Source organism: Ptychodera flava, chromosome 18 (assembly GCF_041260155.1).
Source record: "Ptychodera flava strain L36383 chromosome 18, AS_Pfla_20210202, whole genome shotgun sequence".
NCBI classification, from domain to species: domain Eukaryota; kingdom Metazoa; phylum Hemichordata; class Enteropneusta; family Ptychoderidae; genus Ptychodera; species Ptychodera flava.
This window is the reverse complement of record NC_091945.1, coordinates 22,290,298-22,317,513: the sequence shown is the minus strand read 5'-3', so window position 1 is coordinate 22,317,513 and position 27,216 is coordinate 22,290,298. Positions and strand designations below refer to the sequence as shown.

The following is a 27,216-nucleotide window of genomic DNA, read 5'->3' as shown; positions in this document are numbered from 1 at the left end:
AAGCAAATAGCCGTTAAATCGTCAAGAGATCATTTGTTCCAGTATTCGCTAATAGTATTTTTTTCTTTTTTTTTAATTGCAAATATTTATTTCTCGCATCTCAGGAAGATTACATACAAGACATCAGATAAAAAATCACAGCACAGTATATTGATATGTTACTACAAGTAGACTCATTTATAAAAGTTATTTGAGGATTTTTTCCAGTGTACGAAATATTTTGAGCTATTATTTAGCTTGTGCACTTGGTACATAAATTGAAGTGTATATACCTAAAGAAGATGTCATAATTCGATCTAGATCTAGGACTGTTTATGGTCCCAAGAAGCAAATACAGAATATTTTGCGACAGAAATGATTAAGTTTACAAATCTATGAAGAGAAAGTTGTACAATGGTTTGTATCCAAGTATAATTGTTTGTAAATCAATCTGAAGGTTAATATCAAGTTTGCTGAGTAGGTCAGAAAAAACGATGCCAGAAATTTCCTACACGTTGACATTCTAAAAACAGGTGTTCATAGGATTCAGGCAAGTTCGCTAATAGTAGTGACAAAAATTTCAATCTGCTGTTTGCTCTAGTTTAGAGTATTACACATGTCATGCTTAGGTGTCCGGTGTCTAAATCGCTGAGAGATACCATGGGGAATCGCATTGCTTTCAGTAACTGTAGCAGACACCAAGTTGTCAGTCAAACCCACCATTTCAGATCTTTATTACAAATAAGAGCGGCTCTCGGCCCGTACTCACATTATAATAAAGGGTTGTACAGAATGTTGGAGAAAGTCTCGTCCAGGTCTAGTCCGAGCTCTGTTTTTGAATCTAAGATAAAATTATAACAATGCTCATAAAATCTTACATTTATTTTGCACTTGATCTAGCTATATGAGATGTGTTAATCCCACATGATGTACGTTCATTCCATGTGGTATCTCATGTACTTTTCACGTGAAGGACGCCATGAGATGTCGGTAAAAGGTCAAATATCTTCAATCAAATATATAACACATGTACAATGGGTGACAAACATCATCATATAACATTATGGATGTCACATTATATAGGATTTGCAACTTTCGCCAACTTTTGGCCTGACATCAATGCCCAAAATATTGTGATCCAGCTCTGTGCAATAGATGAAATTTAATGACCTCCCTCTCTAACTCTTGCATGAATAGTAATGGCTTTCAGAAAATCCTTCCATTGGTTCCGCCCATTCACTGAAAAGCTAGAACAGGTAAGCATAACCCCCAAGACAACGATCGCTCACAGAGAATGACGTGCATGTTTTACCAGTTGGTTGGAGTGTTGTAGTATATCGACAAAGACATGTATCTACTGACGTGGCGCTGTCTATCTCAAACTATTACCAACAGAATGAAAATAGTTACGGCAAAATAATGCCGTAAAAACATACATTGTAGAGTGACATGGGGCTAGAGGCTCTTAGAGAGTAATGAGGCTGCAAGAGTGAATTCAAATAATTAGATACAGAGAGACGAACGTGCTACAGTCGGTTTCGGCATAGTGCCTGCTATAGAAAATAATGCTTAATTTAGTCTGTTTGACATGTTTGAGGCAACTCCGGGAAGGCTTTTCACAAACTCAACGAAACTTTGTCATTTAATGCTTATTACGTTATTTTTATCTCGGCTCATAATCTCTGTGCCACAAATTAAAGGACGTTCGACCATTACAAATTGCAAAGCTTTTTATGCAGACAGATGAGCAGGTCTTACACTTTTAAGTCTTCACATTTACGAAGAGACGACCGATAGATGGAACAGCCACTTAGAATGGACAGGTCTGTTTCAATTGAGCGCAACAGTTGGTGCGAGCTGCAGAGGGGAGATACATATAACCGAGAAGGGCAGCTCTTCGAGACGCGGCGTTGTACAGTATATCTTTCAGTTGAGTTCAACATTGTCTTGGGATAAGCTTTATCACGCTTGCCAAACGACTTAAGATCGCTCGCGAGGGAACGATAGAAAAAATGGGTCTGCTATCGACATGCTGTTGTTGCTGCAACGTCAGAACCGGTAGTTTGGCGATCGCAGTTTATACACTGGTAAGTTGTGCTTTCGTAAAAACATGTAAGGTAGTGTATTTAACAGTCATTGATTCTCTCTTTTCACCATTAACATTTGAATCAATCAGATATTTTTGCTTCATTTCAAGCTGATAACCTCATCAAAAAATGCAGAAAGTAGATTAAATTGAAAATAAAATAAAACAGGCCTGGCTAGCATTAAATATTATTAGTTTGAGAGTCTTCATTTCAGTTAAAAGTGAGTTAGATATACGATGTGCTTCTTTGCTGAAATTGACTACATTGAGTTTTAGATATTATAAATATTCAACATTTTGCCTTGGCTCTTATTTTGAGAACGCTGAGTCAAATGAGACTGTTAAACTCTATAGAGCCACGAAGGACTATTATATCCGTTCTCCGTTTGGTTTATTCTGTTTATTCCTTACCACGCATCGGATGGATTTTTTCAAAGTAGTATGCCGCTGGAGGCGCTGCGGGCTAAGTGGTGATACTAAATTGCACTTACTTTGAAAAGAAAGCGAAAGAGCTGTATATTCAAAGCAGGAGAGTCATGCGATTTTTGTAATTTTCATAATACATTGCCCACTAGACCAACTTTGTTAGTTGGACGTGGCATGGGTATGTATACAAACAGGCAAACAGAAATGGATCAAATTGACGAAAATATGATTGTGGAAATGACACAGGGCATCACTTTTACATTTCATGGCGAGTTGATTAATTGTATACTTCATTAACCTCTCGAAAAGATTTGAAAGAAATTCTGTAATAAACATAAAAACTTTATCGCTATCACTCGTTTGTCTTCAACGTTGCGCCCGTAACTGTAACCAAGGACGGCAAAAAGCTGCTTTAAAGTTTTTAAATATAAAAGTTATTCACGTTATTAGTAAGAAGTTTATAGATCAACTTTTCTTCTCGGGTGTTCTGACAGATGAATAGCTATGTCTCTTCAAAAAGATAAAGTTTTCAACGTTATTTCAATTGTACCGTATACATATATTACCATCAGTAAAAGCGACAAAGTCGCTCTTGTGTGACTTTTTTGTGATATTAAGAAAAAATGGAACAATTGCATAAAGTCACTCACCGTCAGAATTGCACATGACCGCAGCAGTGTTAAAAATACCAATTTTTGCTATTCTAACTTGCTTTCATATGACAAATAAACATTGCTACAATATACAGGAGAGCTGCTATCCTTGCCTATATGACAGGCACCGCATTGTACATGAGGATCAATTATAAGAATGTGTGTTCAGCCGTGCGCAGTAACACTCGTGCACTGAACTTCAATTTTTGACACACGCCGTAAAATGTTTCACTGAATGTTAAATCTCATCTGGCTGTATTCAGAATTGAGGTGCACAATTGACCAGTGTTTCAACATGTTCAAAGGAGTCCAACAGCAACAACGTTCATGGAAAAAGCTCAAAAGAGAGCGACTTTGTCCCTTCAAGGTAGAATGCTCCTCACGGACAGAGATACGGACTCACAAAATTTTAAATCATTCTTTTGGCCTACCACTCGTGGGGGCCCATTTTGAAACGTATGGAATAACTAAAGTTTTCACCGGCGTAATTTTGTGAAAATCAGGAATTTTCTTTCCCCCTTCCCCCATAGAGATAACACAGGGATAGCAGCCATTTGAATCTCAAATATCGGTAAATATAGTATATAATTTGTTTCTATAGTAACAAAATTTGCACGTTGACCCCGATTTTTAAATTCTTAATTTTGAAAGAGAATGGTTGAAAGTTTACTTGAGGAAAGTTTGAGAAAATTTATTTGCATTTAATTTTATGAGACGCGAAATAACTTAATAATATGACCAAGGCCTCAAAATGTCGGATACTTCAAAATCGTATAGCCTATTAGCCTATATAACTTATTCTTACTTTTCCTTTCTGATACCATCAGGATATACATCTCCTCTAACCATTCCATCACATACAGCTCTATACACTTTACAAAAGCTACCCTTTTCCTGTCCAGGAATTAATATGCCGTAAACTATTTCAACCTGGACACACAATGAACTTTTGTCTCAATGATATGTTTGAAGCGAGAGCAGCAATTTACTCAGAAGTCAGCAAAGCAACACAGTATCGAGTATTACGCCCACGCAGTCGAGTAAGGCAAATTGTCAGGACTGTTACGTTGTCCGCCGCAGCAGTAACAGGAACATTGAATGCGTCGTGTAAAAATACGGGAATCGCAAGGAATATTTTTGACATTTGGTCTTAATTCTTTTTAGCAACTACTTTCTACGCTAATATTTTACATTCTTAGTTTCAAAATTCAACAAATTCAAGTCTGTATGTGCTTCACTGGGATTATTTCACTGCCTTTGTAAAGAAACGCACCAAAACAGAAAACCTAGACGAAAAGATGAGTGGTAGACGATGTATGCGTCAGTAATGTGCGCTGGCGCCGAAAGAGTTGGAAGTCCAGCACTGCATATGCTACCCGTGAAATCATCATGATGAGTATTTAATTAATCCAAATAATCTCCGAAGATTACTGAAATCAAAACTATCGACGCTTGCTTTTTATTCATTATCTATAACGGTAGAGTACTTTGTTTTTTTTTGAAAATCCGTGGAGAGCAAAACTCTTCATCATGTTTTGTCATACCACAGTCCCTCTATGTGGATAGAGGGACTGTGGTCATACTTAACGCCGCAAAATTTGAGGTGCATCTTGTTTCAAGAGAATAGAATATAACGTCTGCATAATAGTACGGAGAAAGAAACCACAACAATTTGCCACTAGTATTTCTTAGAACGCCCATGCACCTCGGCGTTATGAAATATGACGAGATGTGCGTTTCCCCAACAATTTTAACAGCCCTTGCAGGATTTGCTCTCCTAGGGGATTTTTCGAAATAGCGCATAATTTGCATGTCTTCAGTTCTTTATTAATTCCCGATAAGGGCGTCCAGGACTAAGTATACATTAAGAGCAAACAAACCATATAGTCAGTCATCCCAGCGGCGAAGGTATTTTCATAGAGCATTGAATCAACAAATGAAAGGGGTCTGGTTATAAACTTCATGTTTTGAACGATTACGTTTAATAACAGACCGACAATAAGAAGTCATCTGTCCAATCAGATTTGAGCTTTCATTGCATTGGCATACTGGCACTGAAATTAATCTGATATGAAGTTATTTATTTATTTGTTTTTTGTTTGTTTGCTTGGATTTGTTATGACAACTATCGTCAAATGATTTTTTATCCTATTAAGTTACCGCAGGAAGCTCATTTTCCGACATCAAAGATTAAAATTTATGAATTGATCATGATTTTACGTCGTTCGAGAGATTATGCTGATTTCTCGTCCCATTGTGAAAATTTCTGGTCGAATAACAGTGAAATTAAATGCCAATTTAAAATAATTCTACGTTACTGTCTGACACAGATGACTGAATGGTACTCCAAATGAATTCTCTTCGTGTTACTAATGGTGATATTTTTTAATTTACTCTTTGCCAGATCGCAATCGCGCAGTTCAAATGTATGCTTCTCAATATCGGCGCCAACATTATTTGCATAGATGACTTGAAATATCATTTTCGTAGGATCACAAATATTAATGGACAATATTACAATTGCTGAATGAAAATATTGTCTTTTCATTTTCTCATGAGAACTTTTTTGTGAAATTCCTTGGCACACTATCATGGCCACTTGTGTAAAGCATCGGGTCCTGTTTATCCGAATGAGAATTCAATATAGTTAAACAATTATGGACGTAGGAAGGAGGGCGACTATATCTCTCTTGGTATGAGCAGAATACCCGGATTCTCCACCACTAATCATTCCGCGGTTCCGTAGCAGGATACGTACCGAAGATAGACTAAGTTTAAGAAGTACATGGGATGAATGAGGATGTTTCCTGATCAAGTGAGTTTGTTACCGAGTATGCTTACCTGTTTACATGTAACTGTGTATATTTACTAGTAAACTAGGGGAATTTGACAAGTTGAGAACTATTACTTCGGAAATGTCTCGCCAATTGCATTAGATTGTCGAGTCTCAAATCCAAGATGTTATGAAAACCCTGCTACAATGTTTTATAATTTCGATGCATTGATAGGTCTAGTCACTGTTTCATGTTAAGCTCTATAGGGTGACATTTCGAAGTCAGGTTATCTTTCGGTGTTTTATCGTCTGCAAGAAAATCAGTCAGTTTCTTTAGTAGTTGATTAAGATTTGACAGCAACCTCCTAATTAAAAAGTATTACATTTCAAACAAGATTATATAAGGATTATGATCGTAATTATGATGATGATGATGATGATGATGATGATGATGATCATCATCATCATCATCATCATCATCATCATCATTTCAATCACCAAAACCTCATCACTGCTACCACCGTGGTGGCCATCGACGAAATTATCCTTGGTGTCGTCAAATGTTGTTGTCAACGCATCCTATTAAAATCATTTTATATACAACGTTATATACTTAATTCAATTTACTTTACACATTGAAGTCGTGTCATCCTGAATATGAAGTTAAAAAGTGTAGAAGTTAAAAAGTGTACCGAAATTATCAGCAAGATATAGGCGAGTTGACATCAAGTTGTCTGTTGTGATGGAAAGGACGTCGCATTTCCAATTGCTCACAAATTGTTATCTCATGATTTGGAGCCGAGATTCAGTTTGTTTAGCCTATTCTTGGACTGATACAAATTTATAAATTTGACTTGCCACAATAGCAATCCTCGTACACTGTACTTCCGTCATTCTCTCTATTCATTCTGTCATCAATATTCAGGAGGTGGCTTCTTGCAGGATGCGACTGTTTACCTATAACTTCAAAACCACCTGATCTCGTGTAGGATAAAAGGTGTCCGCTTGTCGGATCGAGACTGTCCCTACATCGAATAAAAATCGATATGAGTTTGATCAAAGTATAAAGTGACTCTGCTTCACCATCCCCATCACTATTGCAACTGGTAATATCCGTCAAAAACATGAGTGATAGATCCTCAGGACTCGCAGACACACTGACGTGAGATGTAATGATACGCGCGTCATGATATGACGTCACAGGTGCCTTTGCTAAGGGGTTATTATCTATCGATAAGATAAAACAATAAAGCTTTGGCGGGGTTTTCATATTTAGATGCATCAGCATAAGTACATTTTCTTTAAAAACAAATTAGTTTATGATATGTTGTTATTGTTACTTGTTAACTCTACGGAAGACCAATTTTTGGCTTTGTAGCTTATTAGGCTTTGGTTAGGCAACACTTGACAAATGAGAACATTACATAAGAAGGAGCGTACGTTCTTTGAACTTTGACCTTTGTACAACTAGCCAGCGAGCGCCCAGAACATGACGTCTTTGTGGCATTTAAAAATAAATCCAAGCAGAACAACAGCTGGGAGATTTGAGCATTACACCACCTCTGCTGAGCACTGGACATTCAAAAAGGACGAAGACACATAAAAATCACGGAAATATAAATTTTCCAATCTTTACCACCCATCTCTGATCAGACTCCGGATAGATAGTGCACATCCAAAATGAAAGTTTTTAAAACCTTTTTACTTTGATAGAGAAAGCTAAACATAATACTCTTTAGTGTCCAAGATCAGGAGTTACCATGCGAATGCCAGCATATAAACAAATTACTGGTATCCTAAGAAACAATATAGTGAGAACCATGCTTTATGATGTCTTAAAATCTATGCAAACAAACTGCCGGCCTGTGAAAAATTAGAATATCATGAAAATACAGAGCATTTTCCCACCTGTGCATCGTGCATTAAAGGAACAAAGTCGGCCATTTTTCATGAATTTTGTTCGATACGAGATACTACTTATAGTGTTTGACATGTTGAAAGGTACTGAATAAATGGGTGACCATGCGTATATTCAAGCCCGGTTTTAGACACGGTACATGAAACCATCGAGAAAATGAACTAATGGTCATGACCATTAATTCATTTTCGCTACATGGTTTCACTTAATTTGTCTAAAACCGAGGTCGAATATATGCATGGCCTGTGGTAATGGGGTTTTATGATCAAGGTTGCTAAGTCTGACTTCGTAAAGAAGCAACAAAAATCGTGTATTTGCAATGAACTCACTAGGTTTATTGCTGCACAGACGGTGCGAGGGAAAGAACTGAACAAGAATCGAAATGAAGCAAACTAAATGTGCCTTCACATAGACTTTCAACGAACGCGATGGAAAACCAAAGGAGAAACACTTTGGCGGGAAATTCTAGTCCACTGTGATTGGTAGAAAGTCATTGAAGTGTCTGATTGGCTGAATGAATCGCATCCAGGATACATGGTCATTACTATATAAAGTTCAAATAAACTGTTATTTGTCTTCGACATGGCCACCCATTTATTCAGTACCTTTCAACATATCAAACAATATAAGTAGTATCTTGCATCAAACAAAATTAATGAAAAATGGCCGACTTTGTCCCTTTAAGCAAAGACAGTGGTATATTTACTAGTCTATTTTTTCATCTTGATCGGTTCTGATAGTATTGTATTTCCACCAAGGCACTGATTTTGAAGACAAACATTTCAATATTTCCTTATTTAGGGTGACTGAACTGACCATCTTTTCACCAAAAAAAAATCAATTCCGTAAAAATCCTCAAAAAGTGTGCCTATCCGTCCAAGTACCACAAGTTCTTCACCGTCGATGGTTTCATGAATAAACACATGAGTGGCAGCCCTTTGTAAAATCAAAATTGCGTTGAAAAACCATGCTCATCAACATGCATGGAATAGAAATCGATGTTTTCCTAATCAGAAGAATGGAGTGTTCTGGATACTGCCCAGATGATCAAGTACGAAACCTAACCTACAGCGATTCAATTTGACGAAGAGGTGATCAGCTCACGCCATCTGAGTTCAAATTTGCCTGAGTTTCAGAGAGTAGAGTGTATACGGCGAAGCATCACTATAAACGACAATCAGACCAGATGGCCTTCGGCACGGCACACTAAGTCAAAGGGTAACAAAGATACATCGATATACAAAGGAACGCATTCTTCATTGGAATCATCGAGTAGGATTCGCATTATCCATGTAGTGTATTGAGGCCTTGAACAAGCTGATTACTGAAATTAGACACGGCGTTGATGCATGTCTTGCTCAAGGGTCTTGTCCGTTCTGAATTTGCATATCGATAGCGACAAAGTTCGCGTGACTAGGATAACAAAATACATACGTTTTAGTACCACTTATGGAGGCGACGCCAAGCTATAAAATATTATAATATCAATTCTACACAGACAATAGTAACAATACCTGACATTTTTCACTAATTTGATACAAAGTCATATCCAGTGATCAGAATTAATCAGTAACCCAACCTGTCCGTCTGTCTGTCTGTCTGTCTCCCTCCTCCCTCTCTCTTAGATGAGAGTCGGAAAAGTTATATGGAAATTAGATCTTATACTTCGAGCTACTAATAACCACCCAAAGGCTCCGGATCCATTAATGTCGACCCGCAAAGGCTGGTCAATCTACGAGGGAGAGGCGAAAGTGATATTTCTAGTTTTATCCAGCGTTTAACTTAAGCAGATTAAGTAAACATTACGGAGGAAGGTTGGGGTCATTGTTGCCAATGGGGTAGTTGAGTTCTGGCCATTCAACTGCGAGATTAAGTTTACGGCAATCCACGGATGTATGGATACTGGGTATAAAGATGGTATAACTCTTTGTTTTAAGGACATCCTACTGTTTCAGCCTCAAGTACAAAATTATGCGAAAAGTGCACATACAGTCAAACACGAGGGAGTGTGTCCTCCTTTGCACTTTTCGTTAGTGACCATAACCATGGATGTACCATGCGATTGATCATGCTAGTTAGAAATATTTTACTTTTTCGGGTAAAGCATTCAGTATTTGTCGCCCCCACGAAAGAGTACGCAAAATGCAGTGTTTCCTGCACATACACTTCGTGATCATACAAGAAACAAGCACACACGATGGCCAAAATTTTGTTGTTGTAATCTTTATTTTCTCTGTCACATGATTAGTTTTTGAAAATGGCGGGGAATCTGAAATGATATTAAGATGTTTGAATTTACATGCCATTTTCGACACTTATGGCAGTGTTATACTGTTTCAATCTTTAATGGGTCTTATTCAAAGAAAATTCTTTGACATCTGAGGATATTTTGAGATCGGTTTATCACGCATTCGCAGCTTTAAGGGCTTTAAGGCATGACGTCTTCATTGATCAGACAAAGAATATTCGAATGGTCTCTCAGATGATGACTGGGTATAATGCATTCTTCGCTGCCCGAGCTTATGGCCATCAAGTTTTTAAAGCCAACTACATGATGTCCGATGACGGGTCAAAACAGGACAACGATTTTGCTTCGTATAAGTTCTGTTTTAGCATAACCGATTGTTCAATCATGAGATATTTTACGTTCGAATGCTCCCTTCTACAGCTTGCTATTTCAATTCACATCGTTCTTTTCAATAATTCACACACCCCTGGGAGGAAACGGGATGCTTCGGGTGACGTCTACCAGTCTGCTTCGGTAATGTTTTGGTTTTCCCTTTTTAATGGTCGATGATTACTTTGATCAAAGCTACTTACGAGCAGTGGCACGGCTGACAGCAGGCTACTTCATTAGCCAAGAAGCCCTAAAGCGTGTAAGGAAATACCAAGAGAGCCTTTTCCGTATTAGCAAAGTAATTTACCTTATCAATAATTGCGAGCCCGTCGATAAAACTTCACCGTTTGTTGACAGTCGTATCTGACTTCTAGGGTACGAGAAAAACATTTATAGAGGTAATTGAAAATCTTTAAAAACATCATTTTACAAAGAAATGGATACTAGGCGAAATGTAGACACATAGTTATAAATAAAATATAATGCGTCGCAGATATCTTCTTGATGTTTCGGGCGTTGCGCAGAAGAAAGGGTGGATTAAAATAAAACTCAAAACCACACTCCGACATCGTACATGTAAACGGCCCTACTTACAATTTGCAGCGAATTGAATATCGCGTTTATTTAGTAAATTTATAGGAACTGTGTAAGCAGTAATATCATAAACTGGAATGAATTAGTATTGTATTGTTTTATAGCCAACAATATATTCTATCCCATAGCAGATTCTATTTTTGGGCTGTAAAGACCCAATCTTTTCAATTCGTGATCCCTCGGCAAGGTTCGGGAAATTTTTTTGTCTGTGTCACTCGGAGGGGTTTTAAGCGGGGAATATAATGGGGGAATTTAACTCATTTGCTAGCGCTAACTCGCTTGGCTAAGACTGAGCTGAGAGGTACCTATACAGAATCGCGCTGACATCCGAATAGATCGACACGAACACTGGGAATCTACGTTGCAAATTGAAATGTGTAAATATCATAAAATATACAAACTTGAGGACTTACGCAAATCTCTAAGACCTGGAGGAGAGGAGTTGTCTTGTTTTGCGTGGTCTTCAGGTAGTCCAGGGATCCCCTCCAACGTCGATTCTCCCTTTCTCTTTCTCTTTCTCTCGATCTTTTTTTATCCTTATTCACACCTATTGTTTCTACCCGCACGTTTGCGTCAGTCATGTTATGAATACTTAATTGGTCAGGCCTGTGGCGCCAGCGTCGTTTATCATCAGCATGGTGACTCGTAAGTATGTGTAAGTTAAGAATTTGGCTTGAATTTTGATATACCCACAGCCCCTATATCCAACGTCAGATTGATATCATAACATCTGTATACGAATACTTCGAAATACAGGAAAAGCAAGAGAGGTTTCCACGATTTTCGGGTACGTCTTTACATAACTCTTGAGCATTGAAAAGAATTGGTTCAATATATTAAGACTATGGTTTGCCTTAAATTCAATGATTACTAATACCCAACAGTGTATGCCAATCAAGACATCCCAGCATTTTGCGATGCAATGATTCATTTGCAAACTTTGTCAACGTTTAATTAAATTCCATATCACATTCCTATCACGTACATGTACATTATACGAACCATTTCAAAATTGGGTTTACCATATTCTACGTACAATGTTTCTATTTGGAATTTGTGTGACCGACAACAATCATGCGTAAAAACGGGTGATTGATGGTTATAGAGATTTTCATTAATTCTCCAGTTTAACAAACTGCCTTCTTTGGAATTTAATATTTGGGTTGAGATGCGTGACTGCCTTTAACATGATATGAAAAACACACATGAAAACTGGCAGATACTGCTTACTGGAAAGTTTTGTGAAATACATTATTTACTGTTTGATTTCAAAGAATTATCTTGTAGCGCTGACGTAGGAAGGTAAAAAATTATGCTGTGCATGTTTTATTTGTTCTTTTCTTATTTTTTGACATTTTGTTTTTGAAATCTTGTCGGACTCGATACTGCGTAGGATGAAGCTATCCGTTCACGTTTTGTAGAGATATGTCAAATACTGCTGACATGAGTAATTATCGTCACGGGACCAAAAACCCATCTTTGTTGTCAGACAATAATAAATTCTTTGCTGCTCATCCTAGGTCTTTCACAAAAATGATGCGGCGACGTGATGTCTGTCTAATTATTTTGTTGGTTTTTTGTTTTGTTATTTTTAGGATCATAAGATCCAGGCCCAAACATGGAAAACAACATATAATTCAGCAGAAATATTTTACATGCAATGGTATTGCTGACATCCAGCATTATGACAGTGATCACTTAACTCTTCAGAACTGCTAATTATGTTATTGTGATTCTACAGATACTAAATGTTACGTTTTCTGCCGTGTGTAACAAACTGTCCATTTTACATTTGAACATTTAAAAAGGTAGATGCGGCAAGCCTCGATCGACGCGCGCGAGAATTAGAAACTAAACCTTTCCGTATTTTTGCCGCAATTAAAATTCATCTTTGTGTCGAATGGTACAAAGAGGCAAGCGCGTTCTACCGATTCTACAATACTTCACCTGACGCACGACTTGCCACTACCTTGCTGATTTCAATATTATAAATAATTACTTCATTTACAGTGTTAGGAAGATCGTGACATTATCAAAGTTTTATGCGGATAGGTGATGCCGACGATATAACACCTATAAAACGTCGAGAGCGCATAGAAATGGATACGCTGTTTAGCACGGAAAAGTTTTCATCCAGTGAATTAATCAAGCTTAGACCTTTAGCATTCCGAGACAGTGAACCTGTGGATTATGTGAGCGTATTTGCATAGAGCTTACGATTATATAATGCTCGACCGGCGTGAAAAACGATCAACTGGAAATTGAATTTGATTCCAACAGAAACTGTCGGGATGTTGCAAGGCAAATCTCGATTACTTATCACACGGCCGAATGGGAACGGTCAAGGAATAAGTATTAATGGCGTAACATATCTAAAGACGATTTGAAAGAGTATCTTCGTAAACATGATGTTACGTATTTCAAGTCGTCTTACTTGTGAAAGAGAAAAAGCACCAGTATATATATTTTTTATCTCTTACTGTAAGCCATACATGAATAGATGATCAATGGTAAAAATCAGGTAAACTACTCATATTGTTGTTTTTTTTGTTGTTGTTTGTTTGTCTTTCAATAATAAAAAAAATCTTGATGTAGCTCTGACATTCTAAGGTTAAAGGAATCTTAACTTGTCACGGCTCCGTTAGAACAGTCAATAAATTTCAGTCAATTAACGATGAAGTTACATGATTTTGAAAAAGCTCAGCTATTTGTGCCCTTGTTTGCCGGTTGTGTGACCTCAATACATTTAACTCTCATTTTAATTAATGAACTAGCGCCACTTACTCTAATGAAATAATATTTTATTCATGTTAGCCATGACACTGACGAACACCTTTTCTCTACACTTGAAGTGCAGGTCATTGGATTCTGTAATTGCGTAGGATTTTCTATTGTTTAAAATCCAAAAGCTCGGCACATTAAAATTAAACAAATTGGAAGGATTATCTTTCCATGTAAGAAGATTAATGATGTTATAAGAAAAAATAGATAAAAAAGTTCTAATGGAACATGGACAGCCATGCTCAGATATATTTATACCTCAAGAGTTATATAGACATAAAAGATGATACGAGAATGGTAAAATCTTGGGATGCGAGGTTAGGACGATATCAGATAAATGAAGCCTACATGTACAGGCAAGATATGCATTTTGTTAATAAAGCATGAGACCAAACGGAAATGGTGGGTTTGAAAGATTGGGATGTTGATGAAAAATATTAATAGCTTTGTATTCGAAGATAATTTTCAATTATTGTCGAATCTATGACAAAAATAAAGTAAAGATTGTCATCAAAACCTATCATTATACACGTTTGTGCAGGTATATAGAAAATTAAAGCTCAAGGACTGTATGAGACTCCTCGATAATTTGATTAAAAAGTCGTATCCATGGCTACATGCGAGCTCTGCCGTCACAGGTGCGGGAAAAGATCGTAAGTGGATACACGGAACCTCGGGGCTTTTGCGACGAGAAAGTAAGTAGAGTGAATTAAGACAGGTGTCTTGCAGTTCTTTTCAAGAGTATAATCCAGTTACTGCGAGGATAAACGTTGCTTGAAAAAGTGACATTGGTTTTGAGTACAATACATCGCGTCGTCTGCTGAAGGCTATTGCTGGCGTGCATCCTTGTAACAAAATTAGATGAGATATAACGACGACTTTGGATTAGCTCTGAAGAATCAGAGACGTCTAGTATATGTCGCTGACCGTCCGGCCGTGTAATCCTTTCAAAGATATGTGAATATTACGGTTATTGGGACAGTTGTGATTACGAGGTCATTGTTCTCCGATGACCGTCGAGTCAGAATCTTCCAGAAGAGTAGTGTCTGTACAATAGTTTGATTTTAAGACAGTAATTTACATATTAATTAGAACTTTCCGTTTCGAACTTTATGCCATTGTTAAGGTTGCGTATTTATGGTTATGCATTTGTAGAAATTCCTATAAAAGAGTGTGTGAGATATAAATGGGACTTGGCAGGGTGAGTGGGTAAGATTAATGGTTTTTCAACTTGGGTATGAAGTTAGCATTTAGCCAGGTGAACATTCTGACTTTCCTGCTAAAGTGTAACTTTGGACTTTCGCCTCTGTGATCTTACACTGGAGTCAACCGTATGGTATAGCTTTAAAGGATGTACAATGTTGTATTCTCAGAACTATAGGCTTACATTGTTTTCTTGTAAGTTCCTCTTTAAACGTTTAGTTTTAGTCGTAGCAGCGTCAATAATATATGAAAACGTCTGTCCAGGATGAGTTGGATTGTCCCAGAAAAGGAGGCCTGATCATATTGGCCCAGTTTCCAAAAGATCCCAGCTACAGTTTATGGTAAAGAGAGAAGTACGTTATAAGTCAAAATATTTATTAATCGAATAAACAAATATGAGTCTGATTTAAAATCTTATTTGCCAGAGTCTGCAATTGATCTAACACAATAGAGTAAGAAGCTTAAGCTAGATTAGAAGTGAAATTAGGAATTTTATAATAAAGAAAATCAGTAAAAATCAGAAAAAGGCAGGCAAAATTAGAAGAATAAAGGTTAAATTTGAAATATGAAAGAAGCACGCACTGGACCAGATTATTCTGTGACGAGTTCCATTACAAACAGATTGATGTCACAATTAGGAAAAAGATTTTGGCAAATATTTCCCACATTTTGAGAGAAAAGTTTGGTTTATGCTGAGATTTCTAATTTTTGACAGAGTTTTTGATGCAGCAAAAACTTCAAATGCCCTGTTTGTTATATTTCTTTGCTATCGCAGCCATTCTCATGTTTAAAGGGACAAAGTCGGCCATTTTTCATGAATTTATTTGATGCGAGACACTAATTATATTGTTTGACATGTCGAAAATTACTGAATTAATGGGTAACCATGTATATAATCGACCCAGGTTTTAGCCACGATAAGCGAAACCATCGCGAAAATGAATTAATGGTCATGACCATTAATTCATTAATTCATTTTCGCGATGGATTTTCGAATACATTCATGGTCACCCATTCATTCAGTATGTTTCGATATGTCAAGCAATGTAAGTAGTATCTCGCATCAAACAAAATTCATGAACAATGGTCGACTTTGTCCCTTTAAGTGGAGACCTTCACCAAATATCTTGGTCGATAGAATTGAATTTAATTAAATTAAACTAAATTAAGTTTAAGGGTGATAAGATCGGGTTGAAGAATTATTAAAAAACTTGCAAAATACAGTTTTCAATAAAAATGATGAGAAGAGGTAGGTACTCTAAACATTTAAAGAAAATATAATATTTACAGCACGTACCTAATCCATTATGTTGACTGAATATTATATTTTCCAACTATGGTAACTGTAACGTGTATAGATAAAACACATAAATGAGAACATTACAATCAACACCTTTGAATAAAATACCATTTTTAAATAAACATGATGTGAATATTTTAGTGCTGTAAACATTAAATTGCATTCAAATGTAGTAGTTGTAATATTGAAATATTTTCTAAATCTGTGAAAAGGTTATTAATTACAAATTACACCTGATATGAAAGTAACATTTGGGACAATTATAGTATTATTTTCGTTTCTGTAACATACCATTTTAATTGATGCTTATAATTTCAAGTAACTTTGAATGTTTATGTTTCGGAAATTCGTAATTCGGTTAGGGCTTTAGTTAGGACCCAGGGCAGAATTAAGAGCAGCGACTGTAGTATTTGGAAAACACTCCATTTTCCATAACTGCAATGTTTCACAAGTATAATATGTCATTTCTTCACGCATGTCAGTTTATTTTTGTAATAATATGGTTAGTGAATTCAATGGGATTTTTATTCATACCAAACACATTGTCATTATTATCGTGGTTGTACATATTATATTTGTATAAAGGAGGCATTGTATGAGACCAAATCTAGTATTGGAACAGAGGTGGCCTCATATAACTATCAAATAAATATTTTAACAATCAATAACTTCTGAATGCCCCGCGGGATCGGTGCACAGGTTTAAAACAAACTGCCTTTTACTTTGTACATAATCGACTTGAAACATGTTTCAAAGTTCCCGGGGTAGGGGTTCCCCTTTGCTGGCCTCTTGCTGGCACATTGATTAAGAAGTCACAGCGATATACTGTGATGATATTGCTTCTTAAGGCTTTCCCTAGCCGTTCACATTTCACACACCCTTAATATTTGAGCAGTTATTATAAAAATATTAATAAAATTGAATCAAACCATGTATACTTTATTTTTTCTGAATGTAATCAAGAATCTGGACAACTGTAACAACCAACAGAAACAACCACAAAAACCACGTGTGCACAAAAGTGGCGACAGGAGCAGCAGCAGCAACAACAACAACAGCAGCACAATAAAAAACAAAAACAGTAAACAACAACAACAACAACAACAACAATAATAATAATAATAATAATAATAATAATATTTATAAATTCTTTTCAGATTTTGTCATGCTTGGAATTGACTCTAAATGTTATGCTGATCGTGTTCGGATTTTATACGCCGGGTAAGTAAATCCTAATAAAAAACTTGCACTTCTGAATTTTACATTATTTTCTAGAGATAGCAGAAAGTATCCTCTTTGGATTGTAATCAACTGAATAGGCATGGCTATTGCTATCATTATAAAGGTATAAAATTATACTCAGCCATACTTTAGCAGGGAAATTATCGGTTGGCGCCAAATCTATTCCGTCTGGTGTAATACTGCACTATGCAGAAGGGATCTTGCGCGATCAGTCTGGAAATCATAATGATCAGAGTAGTGCTTCGGTATCAATTTCTACCGAGCAGCGGCATGTATACGGATTCAGAAAATTTCCGAAGGGCATACAGATATTGCATTATGAATTATCTATAAATAAACGTATGCAAATTTGATGACAACCGAACGGGACTTCTGTCCACGTTTAATTTTCAATTTCCGATAAATATAATGAAAAGTGAGTAAAAAATCTTTATACACACGAATACATTATCTCATTTGTGCATGACATGTACATTTTGGCTGTCACGAACATATGTACGGGACCGTTCTTCCGACGTATTAAGGGGACAGCTCTAGATGCTTTCATTCGGTAATTCCTTTGAGATGAAGTTTTTGACTCTTAATCCTTCGCTTCGAAGCAAATATGATTGTGAGAAGAAAAGATTTACAAGTACAATGTCAAAGAGGATTTAAAGATGTATGGTCTCCAGTTGAATCATGAACACGTGACAGGCCATCTTGCCTGTAGGTCTTACTATGAAGCCTTGCCCCCAAGGCAATTTTGTGGCTAATCATCCACGACACATAAATACATCAATTACCTTGTAATATCACACAGGGTTCAACAGTGCCATGTTAGAATATTACAAAATCAAAATATGCGACAAAATTATTGCCGGAAAGATCTCAAGGTATTTAAATATCGAAAGGACAAGCTTTGAGATAAATCCAATCTTATGACAATACATGGAGATATTATATAAAAGGTCTTAAAGGGTACCCATGCATAAATACGAACACACCGTAACTAATTTATCATAACAAGCATGCGAAATACAGTATTTTGTAACAGTATCTATGTCAACGTGTGTCAACGAACCTATGTGGGAAAAATCGCAGATGGTCATATTCGCAAAAAAAACCCGTCATGACATAAAAATAAATTGTTATGTAACATCTGCCTTGTCATGCCTTTTCGGAGGCAGAAAATGTACGTTTACTGTTTGTATCGTTGAACAGGCAGCGATTAAAAATGATAATGTCTAAAAGTTTGTCAGATATATCTTTTGAGCTTTTCCCATTTCTTGCCGGAGCTGCGGTGCGCAATTCGTATATTGATATCATAAGTATGACAATTTCGCCGTTAAGATGTAGACAAACAAAATGAAATATCTATTCTTGGCTGACACACAAGATAGCGATTTTTACTTGTATGTTTGTGTGTGTGTTTGTGTTTGTGTTTGTGTGTCTGTGTGTCTGCGTCTGTGTTTGTGTGTGCGTTTGACTTTAAATGAGCACGAAAAGCAATTATCTAGATGCAGAATGTAAGACATTAGTACCCCTTTTATGCACAGATAGAAGACAGAACAAGCTATAAGCGAGGCGCAAGGAGGAAAAGAAAGGACAGCGTATATGAGACAGCTTACAAATGATTAATCCAAAGTGTTTCTTAGTGGCAACGATGATTATTAATCCAAAGTGTTTCTTAATAGCAACGATGATTAGTTGATTATTCATTATTAAAGTTTGCTGTGTTAACGAGTACAGTATAATATGCATAATAGGTATGAAACAATAAAATGCAGTGGGGTTTAATAAAGCAATTATAAACGAGACGGGTAAAAATCATATTCATCTTTTATTCAATACTCTCACTATGAAATCTTGTGGCCCTGAGTGATATCCATTAGAACTTGTTCGAGTTGGTGTCCATTACGGTCATCGAATCTCTTTTTGATAAAAAAATGAGATCACATGTCTCAAAGATTATCGTTATCCTTTAGCGAAGCTTATCGATTGATCACTCTGGCGTTTGCACATTCGATGCACACAGGGTGACAAAGGAAATATACTTCGCTCTCTTGAAAAGAACAGTCTCCATCTCTGGTGCTTTTGTTGTGATTATTTAGGTTTATAAGAGAAATGGTTATTTTGTCGCTGCAATCATCAGTATGGTTTTGTGGACGATCTCATCTCTACGGCAATAATACATGCAATGTAACATAAAATAATTTATTGACATATTTCGGTCTTTCTGAAGGAAATTATTTCAGAAACCGATGAAAAATGCCTCACATTCACTGAAGTTATGTCTTCAGCCGTATATAAAATAGTTGTTTTAGGATCGCGATCGGTACCTAGTCAATTTGAGAAAAAAATCCCCCACATGAACTTCTATTTGACTCTTGACATACAGTTTATCCATGCATAATTAGTAACAAGTATGTATGTATGTATGTATGTATGTATGTATGTATGTATGTATGTATGTATGTATGTATGTATGTATGTATGTATGTATGTATACTATTACTGTTTCTTAAATACTCAGACCGAGATCATGGCTTGATTGGCATGATCTAATTATACTTTAATCTGTTTCTTTCTCATCATCTAAATATTGATGAACACCGTGTCAACTCAGAGATATTTTAAATGGACGCGTTTGAACACGAAAGAATGCCTCAATTATTGTTGAAATGTTTACTTGTTTCGCTTTTGTTTATAGTTGGATTTGTCTGCCTTGTTGTGTTTGTGGTCACATTCGGAGTTCTCTTCGTCACCTCTGTCCTGCTGATAATTGGCATCGTAAAGGTGGGTATATGGTAACCCTCAGTTTTTTTCTTTTTATTACCAGTGCGATTTATTTCTATTCTAATAGAGCAAAGGAGTGTGTCAGGAGGCTGACGGAGTTTCGGTGACTGCTTTCTTCCTGAGGTATACGTTTCTTTCATGAATGTCATCGATACGATTGCTGAATGATATGCTTCAGTTGTACAAAATATTAATCGGAAAACTTGAAGCTTTAAAAAGGCACTCCCACTTGGTAACATTTTTAAAACACATTTTTTAATGCCAACGGTCGATATTTGACATGGCGACTGCGTGCGGATCGCGAGATATCGATAAAAACATGTCCTCAAAAAAGTTAAAGTTTGAATTCCGGTGGCCCACCTGAATTCAGCTTCCGAACATAGAACGTTCGGCACTGGGGCCATTGTCAACTAAGCTATGGAGTACGAGTCTACGCTGACGCTGCTGTGTGCCACAGCAGTACCACTCGCGTCGGTGAGCGGTCATGTCCCGTGGGAGAAAGCCGAGTCCTACTGACTGGGCAAAAAAAACCCCGAAAAACAAAGTTACTTTGCTGATTCCACCGGAATTCGCATAGGTGACTAGTACAGATAGGTGCGGTTGATACATAGTATGCATAGTGGCCGCTGCGTGGTATGCGCGCATACCACGCGGCGGCCACTATGTATCGAACCACGCGCAACTGTGTGGCAGACGACAAAATGTAGTCATCAGAGGCAACTTATATTTTACACGTAAAAACTGATATCTATGTGGTATTGTTTAAAATTTAATACAACTGATTGAGAATTATGAAAACGACAAAAACTAAGGAGAAGTTTTAAAAAAGAATTATCAGAGGTTAGGGCATTGATAATGATGTATATGAAGTCATCGCAGTGGGAGGTAAATTTAATTGCATCAATCGAACGTTTTTGGACTCCTTAAAATATCGTCAATCAGCACAAGAACACACTTTCGGGGGATTTCGGGTCATAACCAGAAACGATCGTAAAACTTCGGGATGTGAAAAATACGCTCGGGAAATGACATGTTTTTATCGATATCTCGCGATCCGCGCGGAGTCGCCACGTCAAATATCGACCGTTGGCATTAAAAATATGTGTTTTAAAAATGTTACCAAGTGGGAGTGCCTCTTTAAGGACCACTGAGCTTGGATATCACTCACTCAAAAAACTTACATTCAATTTAATCGATCGTCTGGCTTCGTCGTTTCCGCTTTTTTTCGTTGTTTTTCTTTCGCTTATCCTCAATCAGTTTTGTGAGGTATCGTTCATCTTTCAGAAATAGCCACACATATACATACGTACGTTTTATGGAGTTCACTGATAAAGCCATGGCGTTTTGTTGTAGGATATCGTGATCTTGTACTTGCCTTGGATGTTCAGCGTTGTTCTGGCCGTCTTATCTATCCTAGTTGTCGTTATTGCCTTACTAGAGTCTATGGTAAGTGATTAATAGGTGCCATATATGATAGATAGATAGATAGATAGATAGATAGATAGATAGATAGATAGATAGATTGATTGATTGATATTAGATAGATATAAATTAGATATTTCTGTGTTTTCGTATGACTCAAACTTGCTCTTCGTATACTGTACTCCCAATCAGCTTCTCATCTAAAGTTTAGAAATATTGCCCAACATCATGAATTGACGGACAGACGGTCATGGACCTTAAATGATGGCGGATACAGGCCTAAAACAATGGCTGCCTGTACATTTTCGTATATATTCAGATTCAGAAGACATCCTTATTGAGTAGTTTAAGTTACACATTTGTTAGGTTAATGGCACAATATTACCAATCTGATGACAATCTGATGACAATCATTTGCTGTCGTCTAGGAGTTTTGGACAAAAAGAGGAACATAAAGAAGAGACAGGCACGCCTATAACGGTCATATTGTTGCATCAAAACTATAAGACTATCTTTCCTTTTTCAAAGATCAACAAAACCATTTGAGTTCACCGAATCATCTTCTTGTAATTACTAAGCATTTAGAGTGGACAATTTATAAAACTCATACGAATTACGACATTTTATGCTGATCTTTAAAGGAAAAAATGAAATCGGATGACAAAAGGCATTCGACATCTGATGGAAGACAAGATTGTTCAGGAATGATCTCCATTTGCTATGAAGTCTGAGCAAATCATCAATCAACAAGATTGGAACTAATTTAGGATAATTCGATGGTGAAATAATGCCGATTTAATGTACAAATTTTATCTCATCTGCTTTTCTTTACATTACACAATTGCTTTTGTTAGTAATTTGCAATATTGCAACATTCAGCTATACGGCACCTAACACTTTTGAGAAGTTTGTAAAATATGAATATCCAATTATCCCAAGTTAGTTCCAATCGTGTTAATCATAGTTTATATTCAGAAAGATGAGTGATTGTGTCGCTGATATTAAGTGCCGTTTATATGGAGAACTATAATTGTGTTTCTCTGTAAGGCTTAGACGTCTACAAAGAGATGAAAGCCTTTTGGATGGAGTTTCTTCTTTAACCTCCAGTCTGCTTTGTTAGCTATTCACATTTTTGTTCTCATTAACATATCATATCACCTTAAAGCGCAGTGGTCGTCGCGCTGCGCGTGCGCGATTTTTTTGTTGATAAACATGCATTTTTGTAAACATAAGTCTGCTCAACTTCAATCTGAGTGAGTTGGGAGCGGTCCCCCACTTTGTTAACGCCTTTGGAAGACTCAACATCATGCAATAGTAAAATATTAAGATCGGAAACGAACTTCAGTGGTGTATTTCTATTTATAAACTCATGTAAGGCTACGAACATTGAGACACTACACTCGGCACATTATGTCGCTGCGTTTACTGCACGCAGTCACAGTGAACAAATGGGTTTGATCGCGCTTTCACGCTGGTTGTACACAATGCTATGTTCAGTACAGTAAAAATACATCACCAAAATGATCAACATTATATATATATATATACATATATATATATATATATATATATATATATATATATATATATATATATATATATATATATATATATATATATATATATATATATATATATATATATTCCAATGTTCGTTATCGGCGCAATAATAATTGGTATGGCGGTACATAAAAAGCATACAGTAGACATTTCATTGTTTGGGCATTCTCCCCTTATTGGTAGTACACAGCCACAGCAAGAGTACCCTTTTTTCTTGCCATGACCATTACATTCCATTTCAATCATTACCCAATCTTAAACATTATGATGTGCATGGTCACATGTATAAAGCCCGTCACATATTCACCAGTGACTTATAGTATGGTAGCCATGCTACCAAAATTGGCAAAGATTAGTATGGTCACTATGCAGTGTTATACCATTTCTATCCCTTCATATCCCCATGATCGGAGTACATAACAGCCGATTTTAATTAACCATGACATGGTAATTTCATCCCAAGTCAGAGTTATGGCAAAAATTCTGTTACCTTTCTAGATTACATACTCTTCAAACGGTATGCTTGTTTATTCAAGGCATTGTCTAATTAAGCAATAAAGCACATCCAGCGATGGTATACCACGAGATTTTGACCAGTTCACGACATATATGCACGAGTGATAGCGAGTGCATATATGAAGTGAAATGGTCAAAATCGAGTGGTATACCGTTGCTGGGTGTGATTTATTGCTATTATATCATAACAGTATAATAAAATTCTGGCGTGGAATGTTATAAACAGAGTTTTGCTCAAGCTGAGAGCTCCTGCGTATGCCAGCCGTGGTATATCGCCAATATACAACGGTTCTTTTCGCGTCTTGACCAATCAGATCGCTGTATTTGCCCCATCAGTATACTGGTTTATGATATAATAGTCGATAAGAAATTTAAAAAGGTCAGTTGTCTAAATGGTGCTATAAATAAACGCATGCCATTCACAAGAATAAAGGGTCGACAGATATACATGGGAGAATAAATGGAAAAATGAAACAATTTAGTATATTTCACACTCACCTAATATGCTATGAGTTGTCATGTGACGGGATAGCATATTTTTACTTGAAAACAATCTTAGGATCAAGATATGATTTTCCTTGAGTTAACGATCTCTTCTGAGCAACCTATCAGCATCAACAATAATTAGCAATAGCTGCCATAGCAGAAAGAAAACGTTTGTTGGATGCTCCTGGTTTAGTGATTAGTGACTACTCAGCAATGGGAAACCGTCAATGCAAATTGCTTGTCATCTTTAAAAGCAGAAAATAAGCTCTAACTCTAAAACCTTTTAATATTTTGTAATGTGCAAAAGGGGAACGAAATGCCGATGGTGGGGTTTGATCAAATGTCGTACATGTCAATCATGACTCATCAGAGCATATCTTTCAAATGACGAGATTTACAGGAAATGAAAGTAGAATTAGGACAATATCTTGTGTCTCAAAAATTAAAAAATGTAAAGTGCTGCAACTGCTCTTAGTGTATGGCTCAGTCTTCCTTAGAGGCTATGTCTGCAGGGTCGACCATTGACCTACGCTTGCATGTTTAAATCTGAAGACGACTACAAAGAGGAAGTTACGCGATCCGTTGGATTAGCATGCCAACCTCTACCCAAAGACGACCAACAAGTTACCCCCTTAACAAACTATATGTATCCAATAAGTTACTTGTTCGATTGCCCTCCCGAAACCAAATACAACCGCATTGCAATAGGAGGATCTAGATAGCAGGGATGGCGTCTGTATGACGGCATTTTCTGACCGGAGAATGTAGTGCGTCAGCCGTCGACATTAGGGACGAGTATCCTGCTATAGGGTACGCCTGAACGTATTTGAAAGAGCGAAACATTAATTTCATTCATGTGATAAGCATCTAATCTATTCCTTCATGTTTAGAAATTAGCCTTTTGTGGACTCGGTGAGCAAATAATTCGAAAATCCCAGCTGATTGGTGAAGATTGTTAAGATTTTTCTGTAAAGCCAGTGATTAGACGTGTTCGCATGGAACTCCAATTTAATCGATGTGAAGTCGTATGACTGAACAATTTCAGTCAAATCAAGGAGATATTGTGCGAGTTTCTGCGAATAGGAAGCCACATTTAGTATAGGGATACTTGAAGATGCATTCGTTCTTCAAAGACGCCAGGGGTAAAACTTTCAACTCGACAACGGAATAATCGGCTACAACCAAACCTTTCACACACCTGTACATAATCTATACAGGATAATGCTTGAGCTTTTGGCATCTGGGTTGGTCCAGTAAATATATGCAGGAAGCAATAAATCTATTCAAGTTGAACAGCGTCGTCTATTCTGGTAGACATATTGAACGTGACCAAAACTGACAAACCGAAAACAACACGATCTGTGCTGTTTGTTCGCGCCGAACGTTCGTTAATGAGCTCAAAGTTAACTTTAATTCAACGGCACTATGTGGATATAACGATAAGGCTACATAAAAAAGTTGTCGACTTTCTCTACTTTATTGTGATACACCTAAACAGAGGTTTAGGAGTTCGTAAACCACTCACCCTGGTAATATACAGTTTCCTCCCAGGGTAGAATAAGAGTTGAGATCACTGTCAATTAACATAGTGTAGCTTGTTTTGCATTTCAAAATTGGCTCCAATGGTGGCAGAAGAAGAGATAAATTATTAATGTTTGACTTTGTTGATACTTAGGGCCATTTACACACTACGAAAAGCTGGCTAACCTTGTCTATAGCTGCGAACACATGCTGCACTTTATTGTTAAGCTGCATGGGCTCAGTGTGGACTCTATCGATATCCTAACGCGAAATGTTTCAAACAAACTTTCTAATTTCCGTCTACTTGAACAATCGGTATTATGTGATCGTGAAAGGAATATGTTTGCGTCATATTGGAACGACACAACCTTAAATTTTTAGTAAGATGAGATTGCAGGAAACAAAATTAATCAGATTGTATTGGACGTGAATAGGACCTCCATTATCAGATTACCTTGGAGTTACTGATTGTCAGCACTATAAATCTCAATATCGGATTGATAAGTCAGGAATACGGGATTTATAATGGGAACACTGAAACCATTCCAGGCAGAATTTCATAACATTTATTACATTTAGAATTATCGAAGTATATGTATTATTGCTTTGTCTGTTCATTCAAGTTCTTTTAAAAACTATTTCACCGTATATTAGATCTGCCCTTGAAAAGATTTGAATCTCACGAGAAGTTGCTATCTCACGGGAATGTGTCTAGAATATATTGTATGATTTTACTCAATGTTGACATTTAACGAAATCAGTTTAATTTATCGGAATGGAGCAACAAATTATGTATTACAACGCTTTGAAATAGCTTACTTTTTAAGGAAATGTTAACTAATTTATTTTTCCTTTTTCTAACAGGGATTTTCGATTTTCACTATTGTATATCTCGTAGTGTGGATTGTAACCGGCTGTATAAATGTAAGTATTCACAATAAGCCGTCGTAACAAAGCATCAAGGAATAAATGGCTGGTAATTTTGTCGGTCTTAATTACACAGTGGGAGGTCACGTGAGATCCATTTCATCATCAGAGCTCCTTTCGAAATTCGACTTAAAATAAACCGATAAGGTATAATTGCGTGAGATGATATTTATTGTTTCCTACATATGTGACTGGCAGTTTTTCGCGAAGAAACAATTAGAATTGCAACTCAACTACCATGTCAATAATTAATAAAAATGAGTAAGGATATGTCAAAACAACAAGTTAAAACATATACATTTCACGCACCTCTTTTTACCGAGAAATTATAAAAAGCTATACTGCATTTTGTTTTTTTTTGTGATTTATCAGAATAAAACCCCTTTCAACGATCTTGTTGTAAAATATTCATACGTCTTGGCATGAAATTACTTTAG

The 27,216-nt window shown here is 36.6% G+C and overlaps 1 protein-coding gene across 2 annotated transcripts in view; it reads left to right on the top strand.

The window, feature by feature from the left end:
- LOC139117172 (lysosomal-associated transmembrane protein 5-like) overlaps window positions 1-27,216 on the top strand; it is a 41,124-nt gene that overhangs the window by 4,810 nt on the left and 9,098 nt on the right. Inside the window, exons 1-5 of one of the 2 annotated variants that reach the window (XM_070680060.1) lie at window positions 1,914-2,066; window positions 17,488-17,551; window positions 20,262-20,347; window positions 21,701-21,793; window positions 26,717-26,776. In XM_070680060.1, coding sequence (XP_070536161.1) covers window positions 1,992-2,066; window positions 17,488-17,551; window positions 20,262-20,347; window positions 21,701-21,793; window positions 26,717-26,776 — 378 coding nt within the window. In that variant the 5' untranslated portion in view covers window positions 1,914-1,991. Of the gene's footprint in view, window positions 1-1,913; window positions 2,067-17,487; window positions 17,552-20,261; window positions 20,348-21,700; window positions 21,794-26,716; window positions 26,777-27,216 lie in introns of those variants that run through there. The other variant, XM_070680061.1, reaches the window with a different exon arrangement.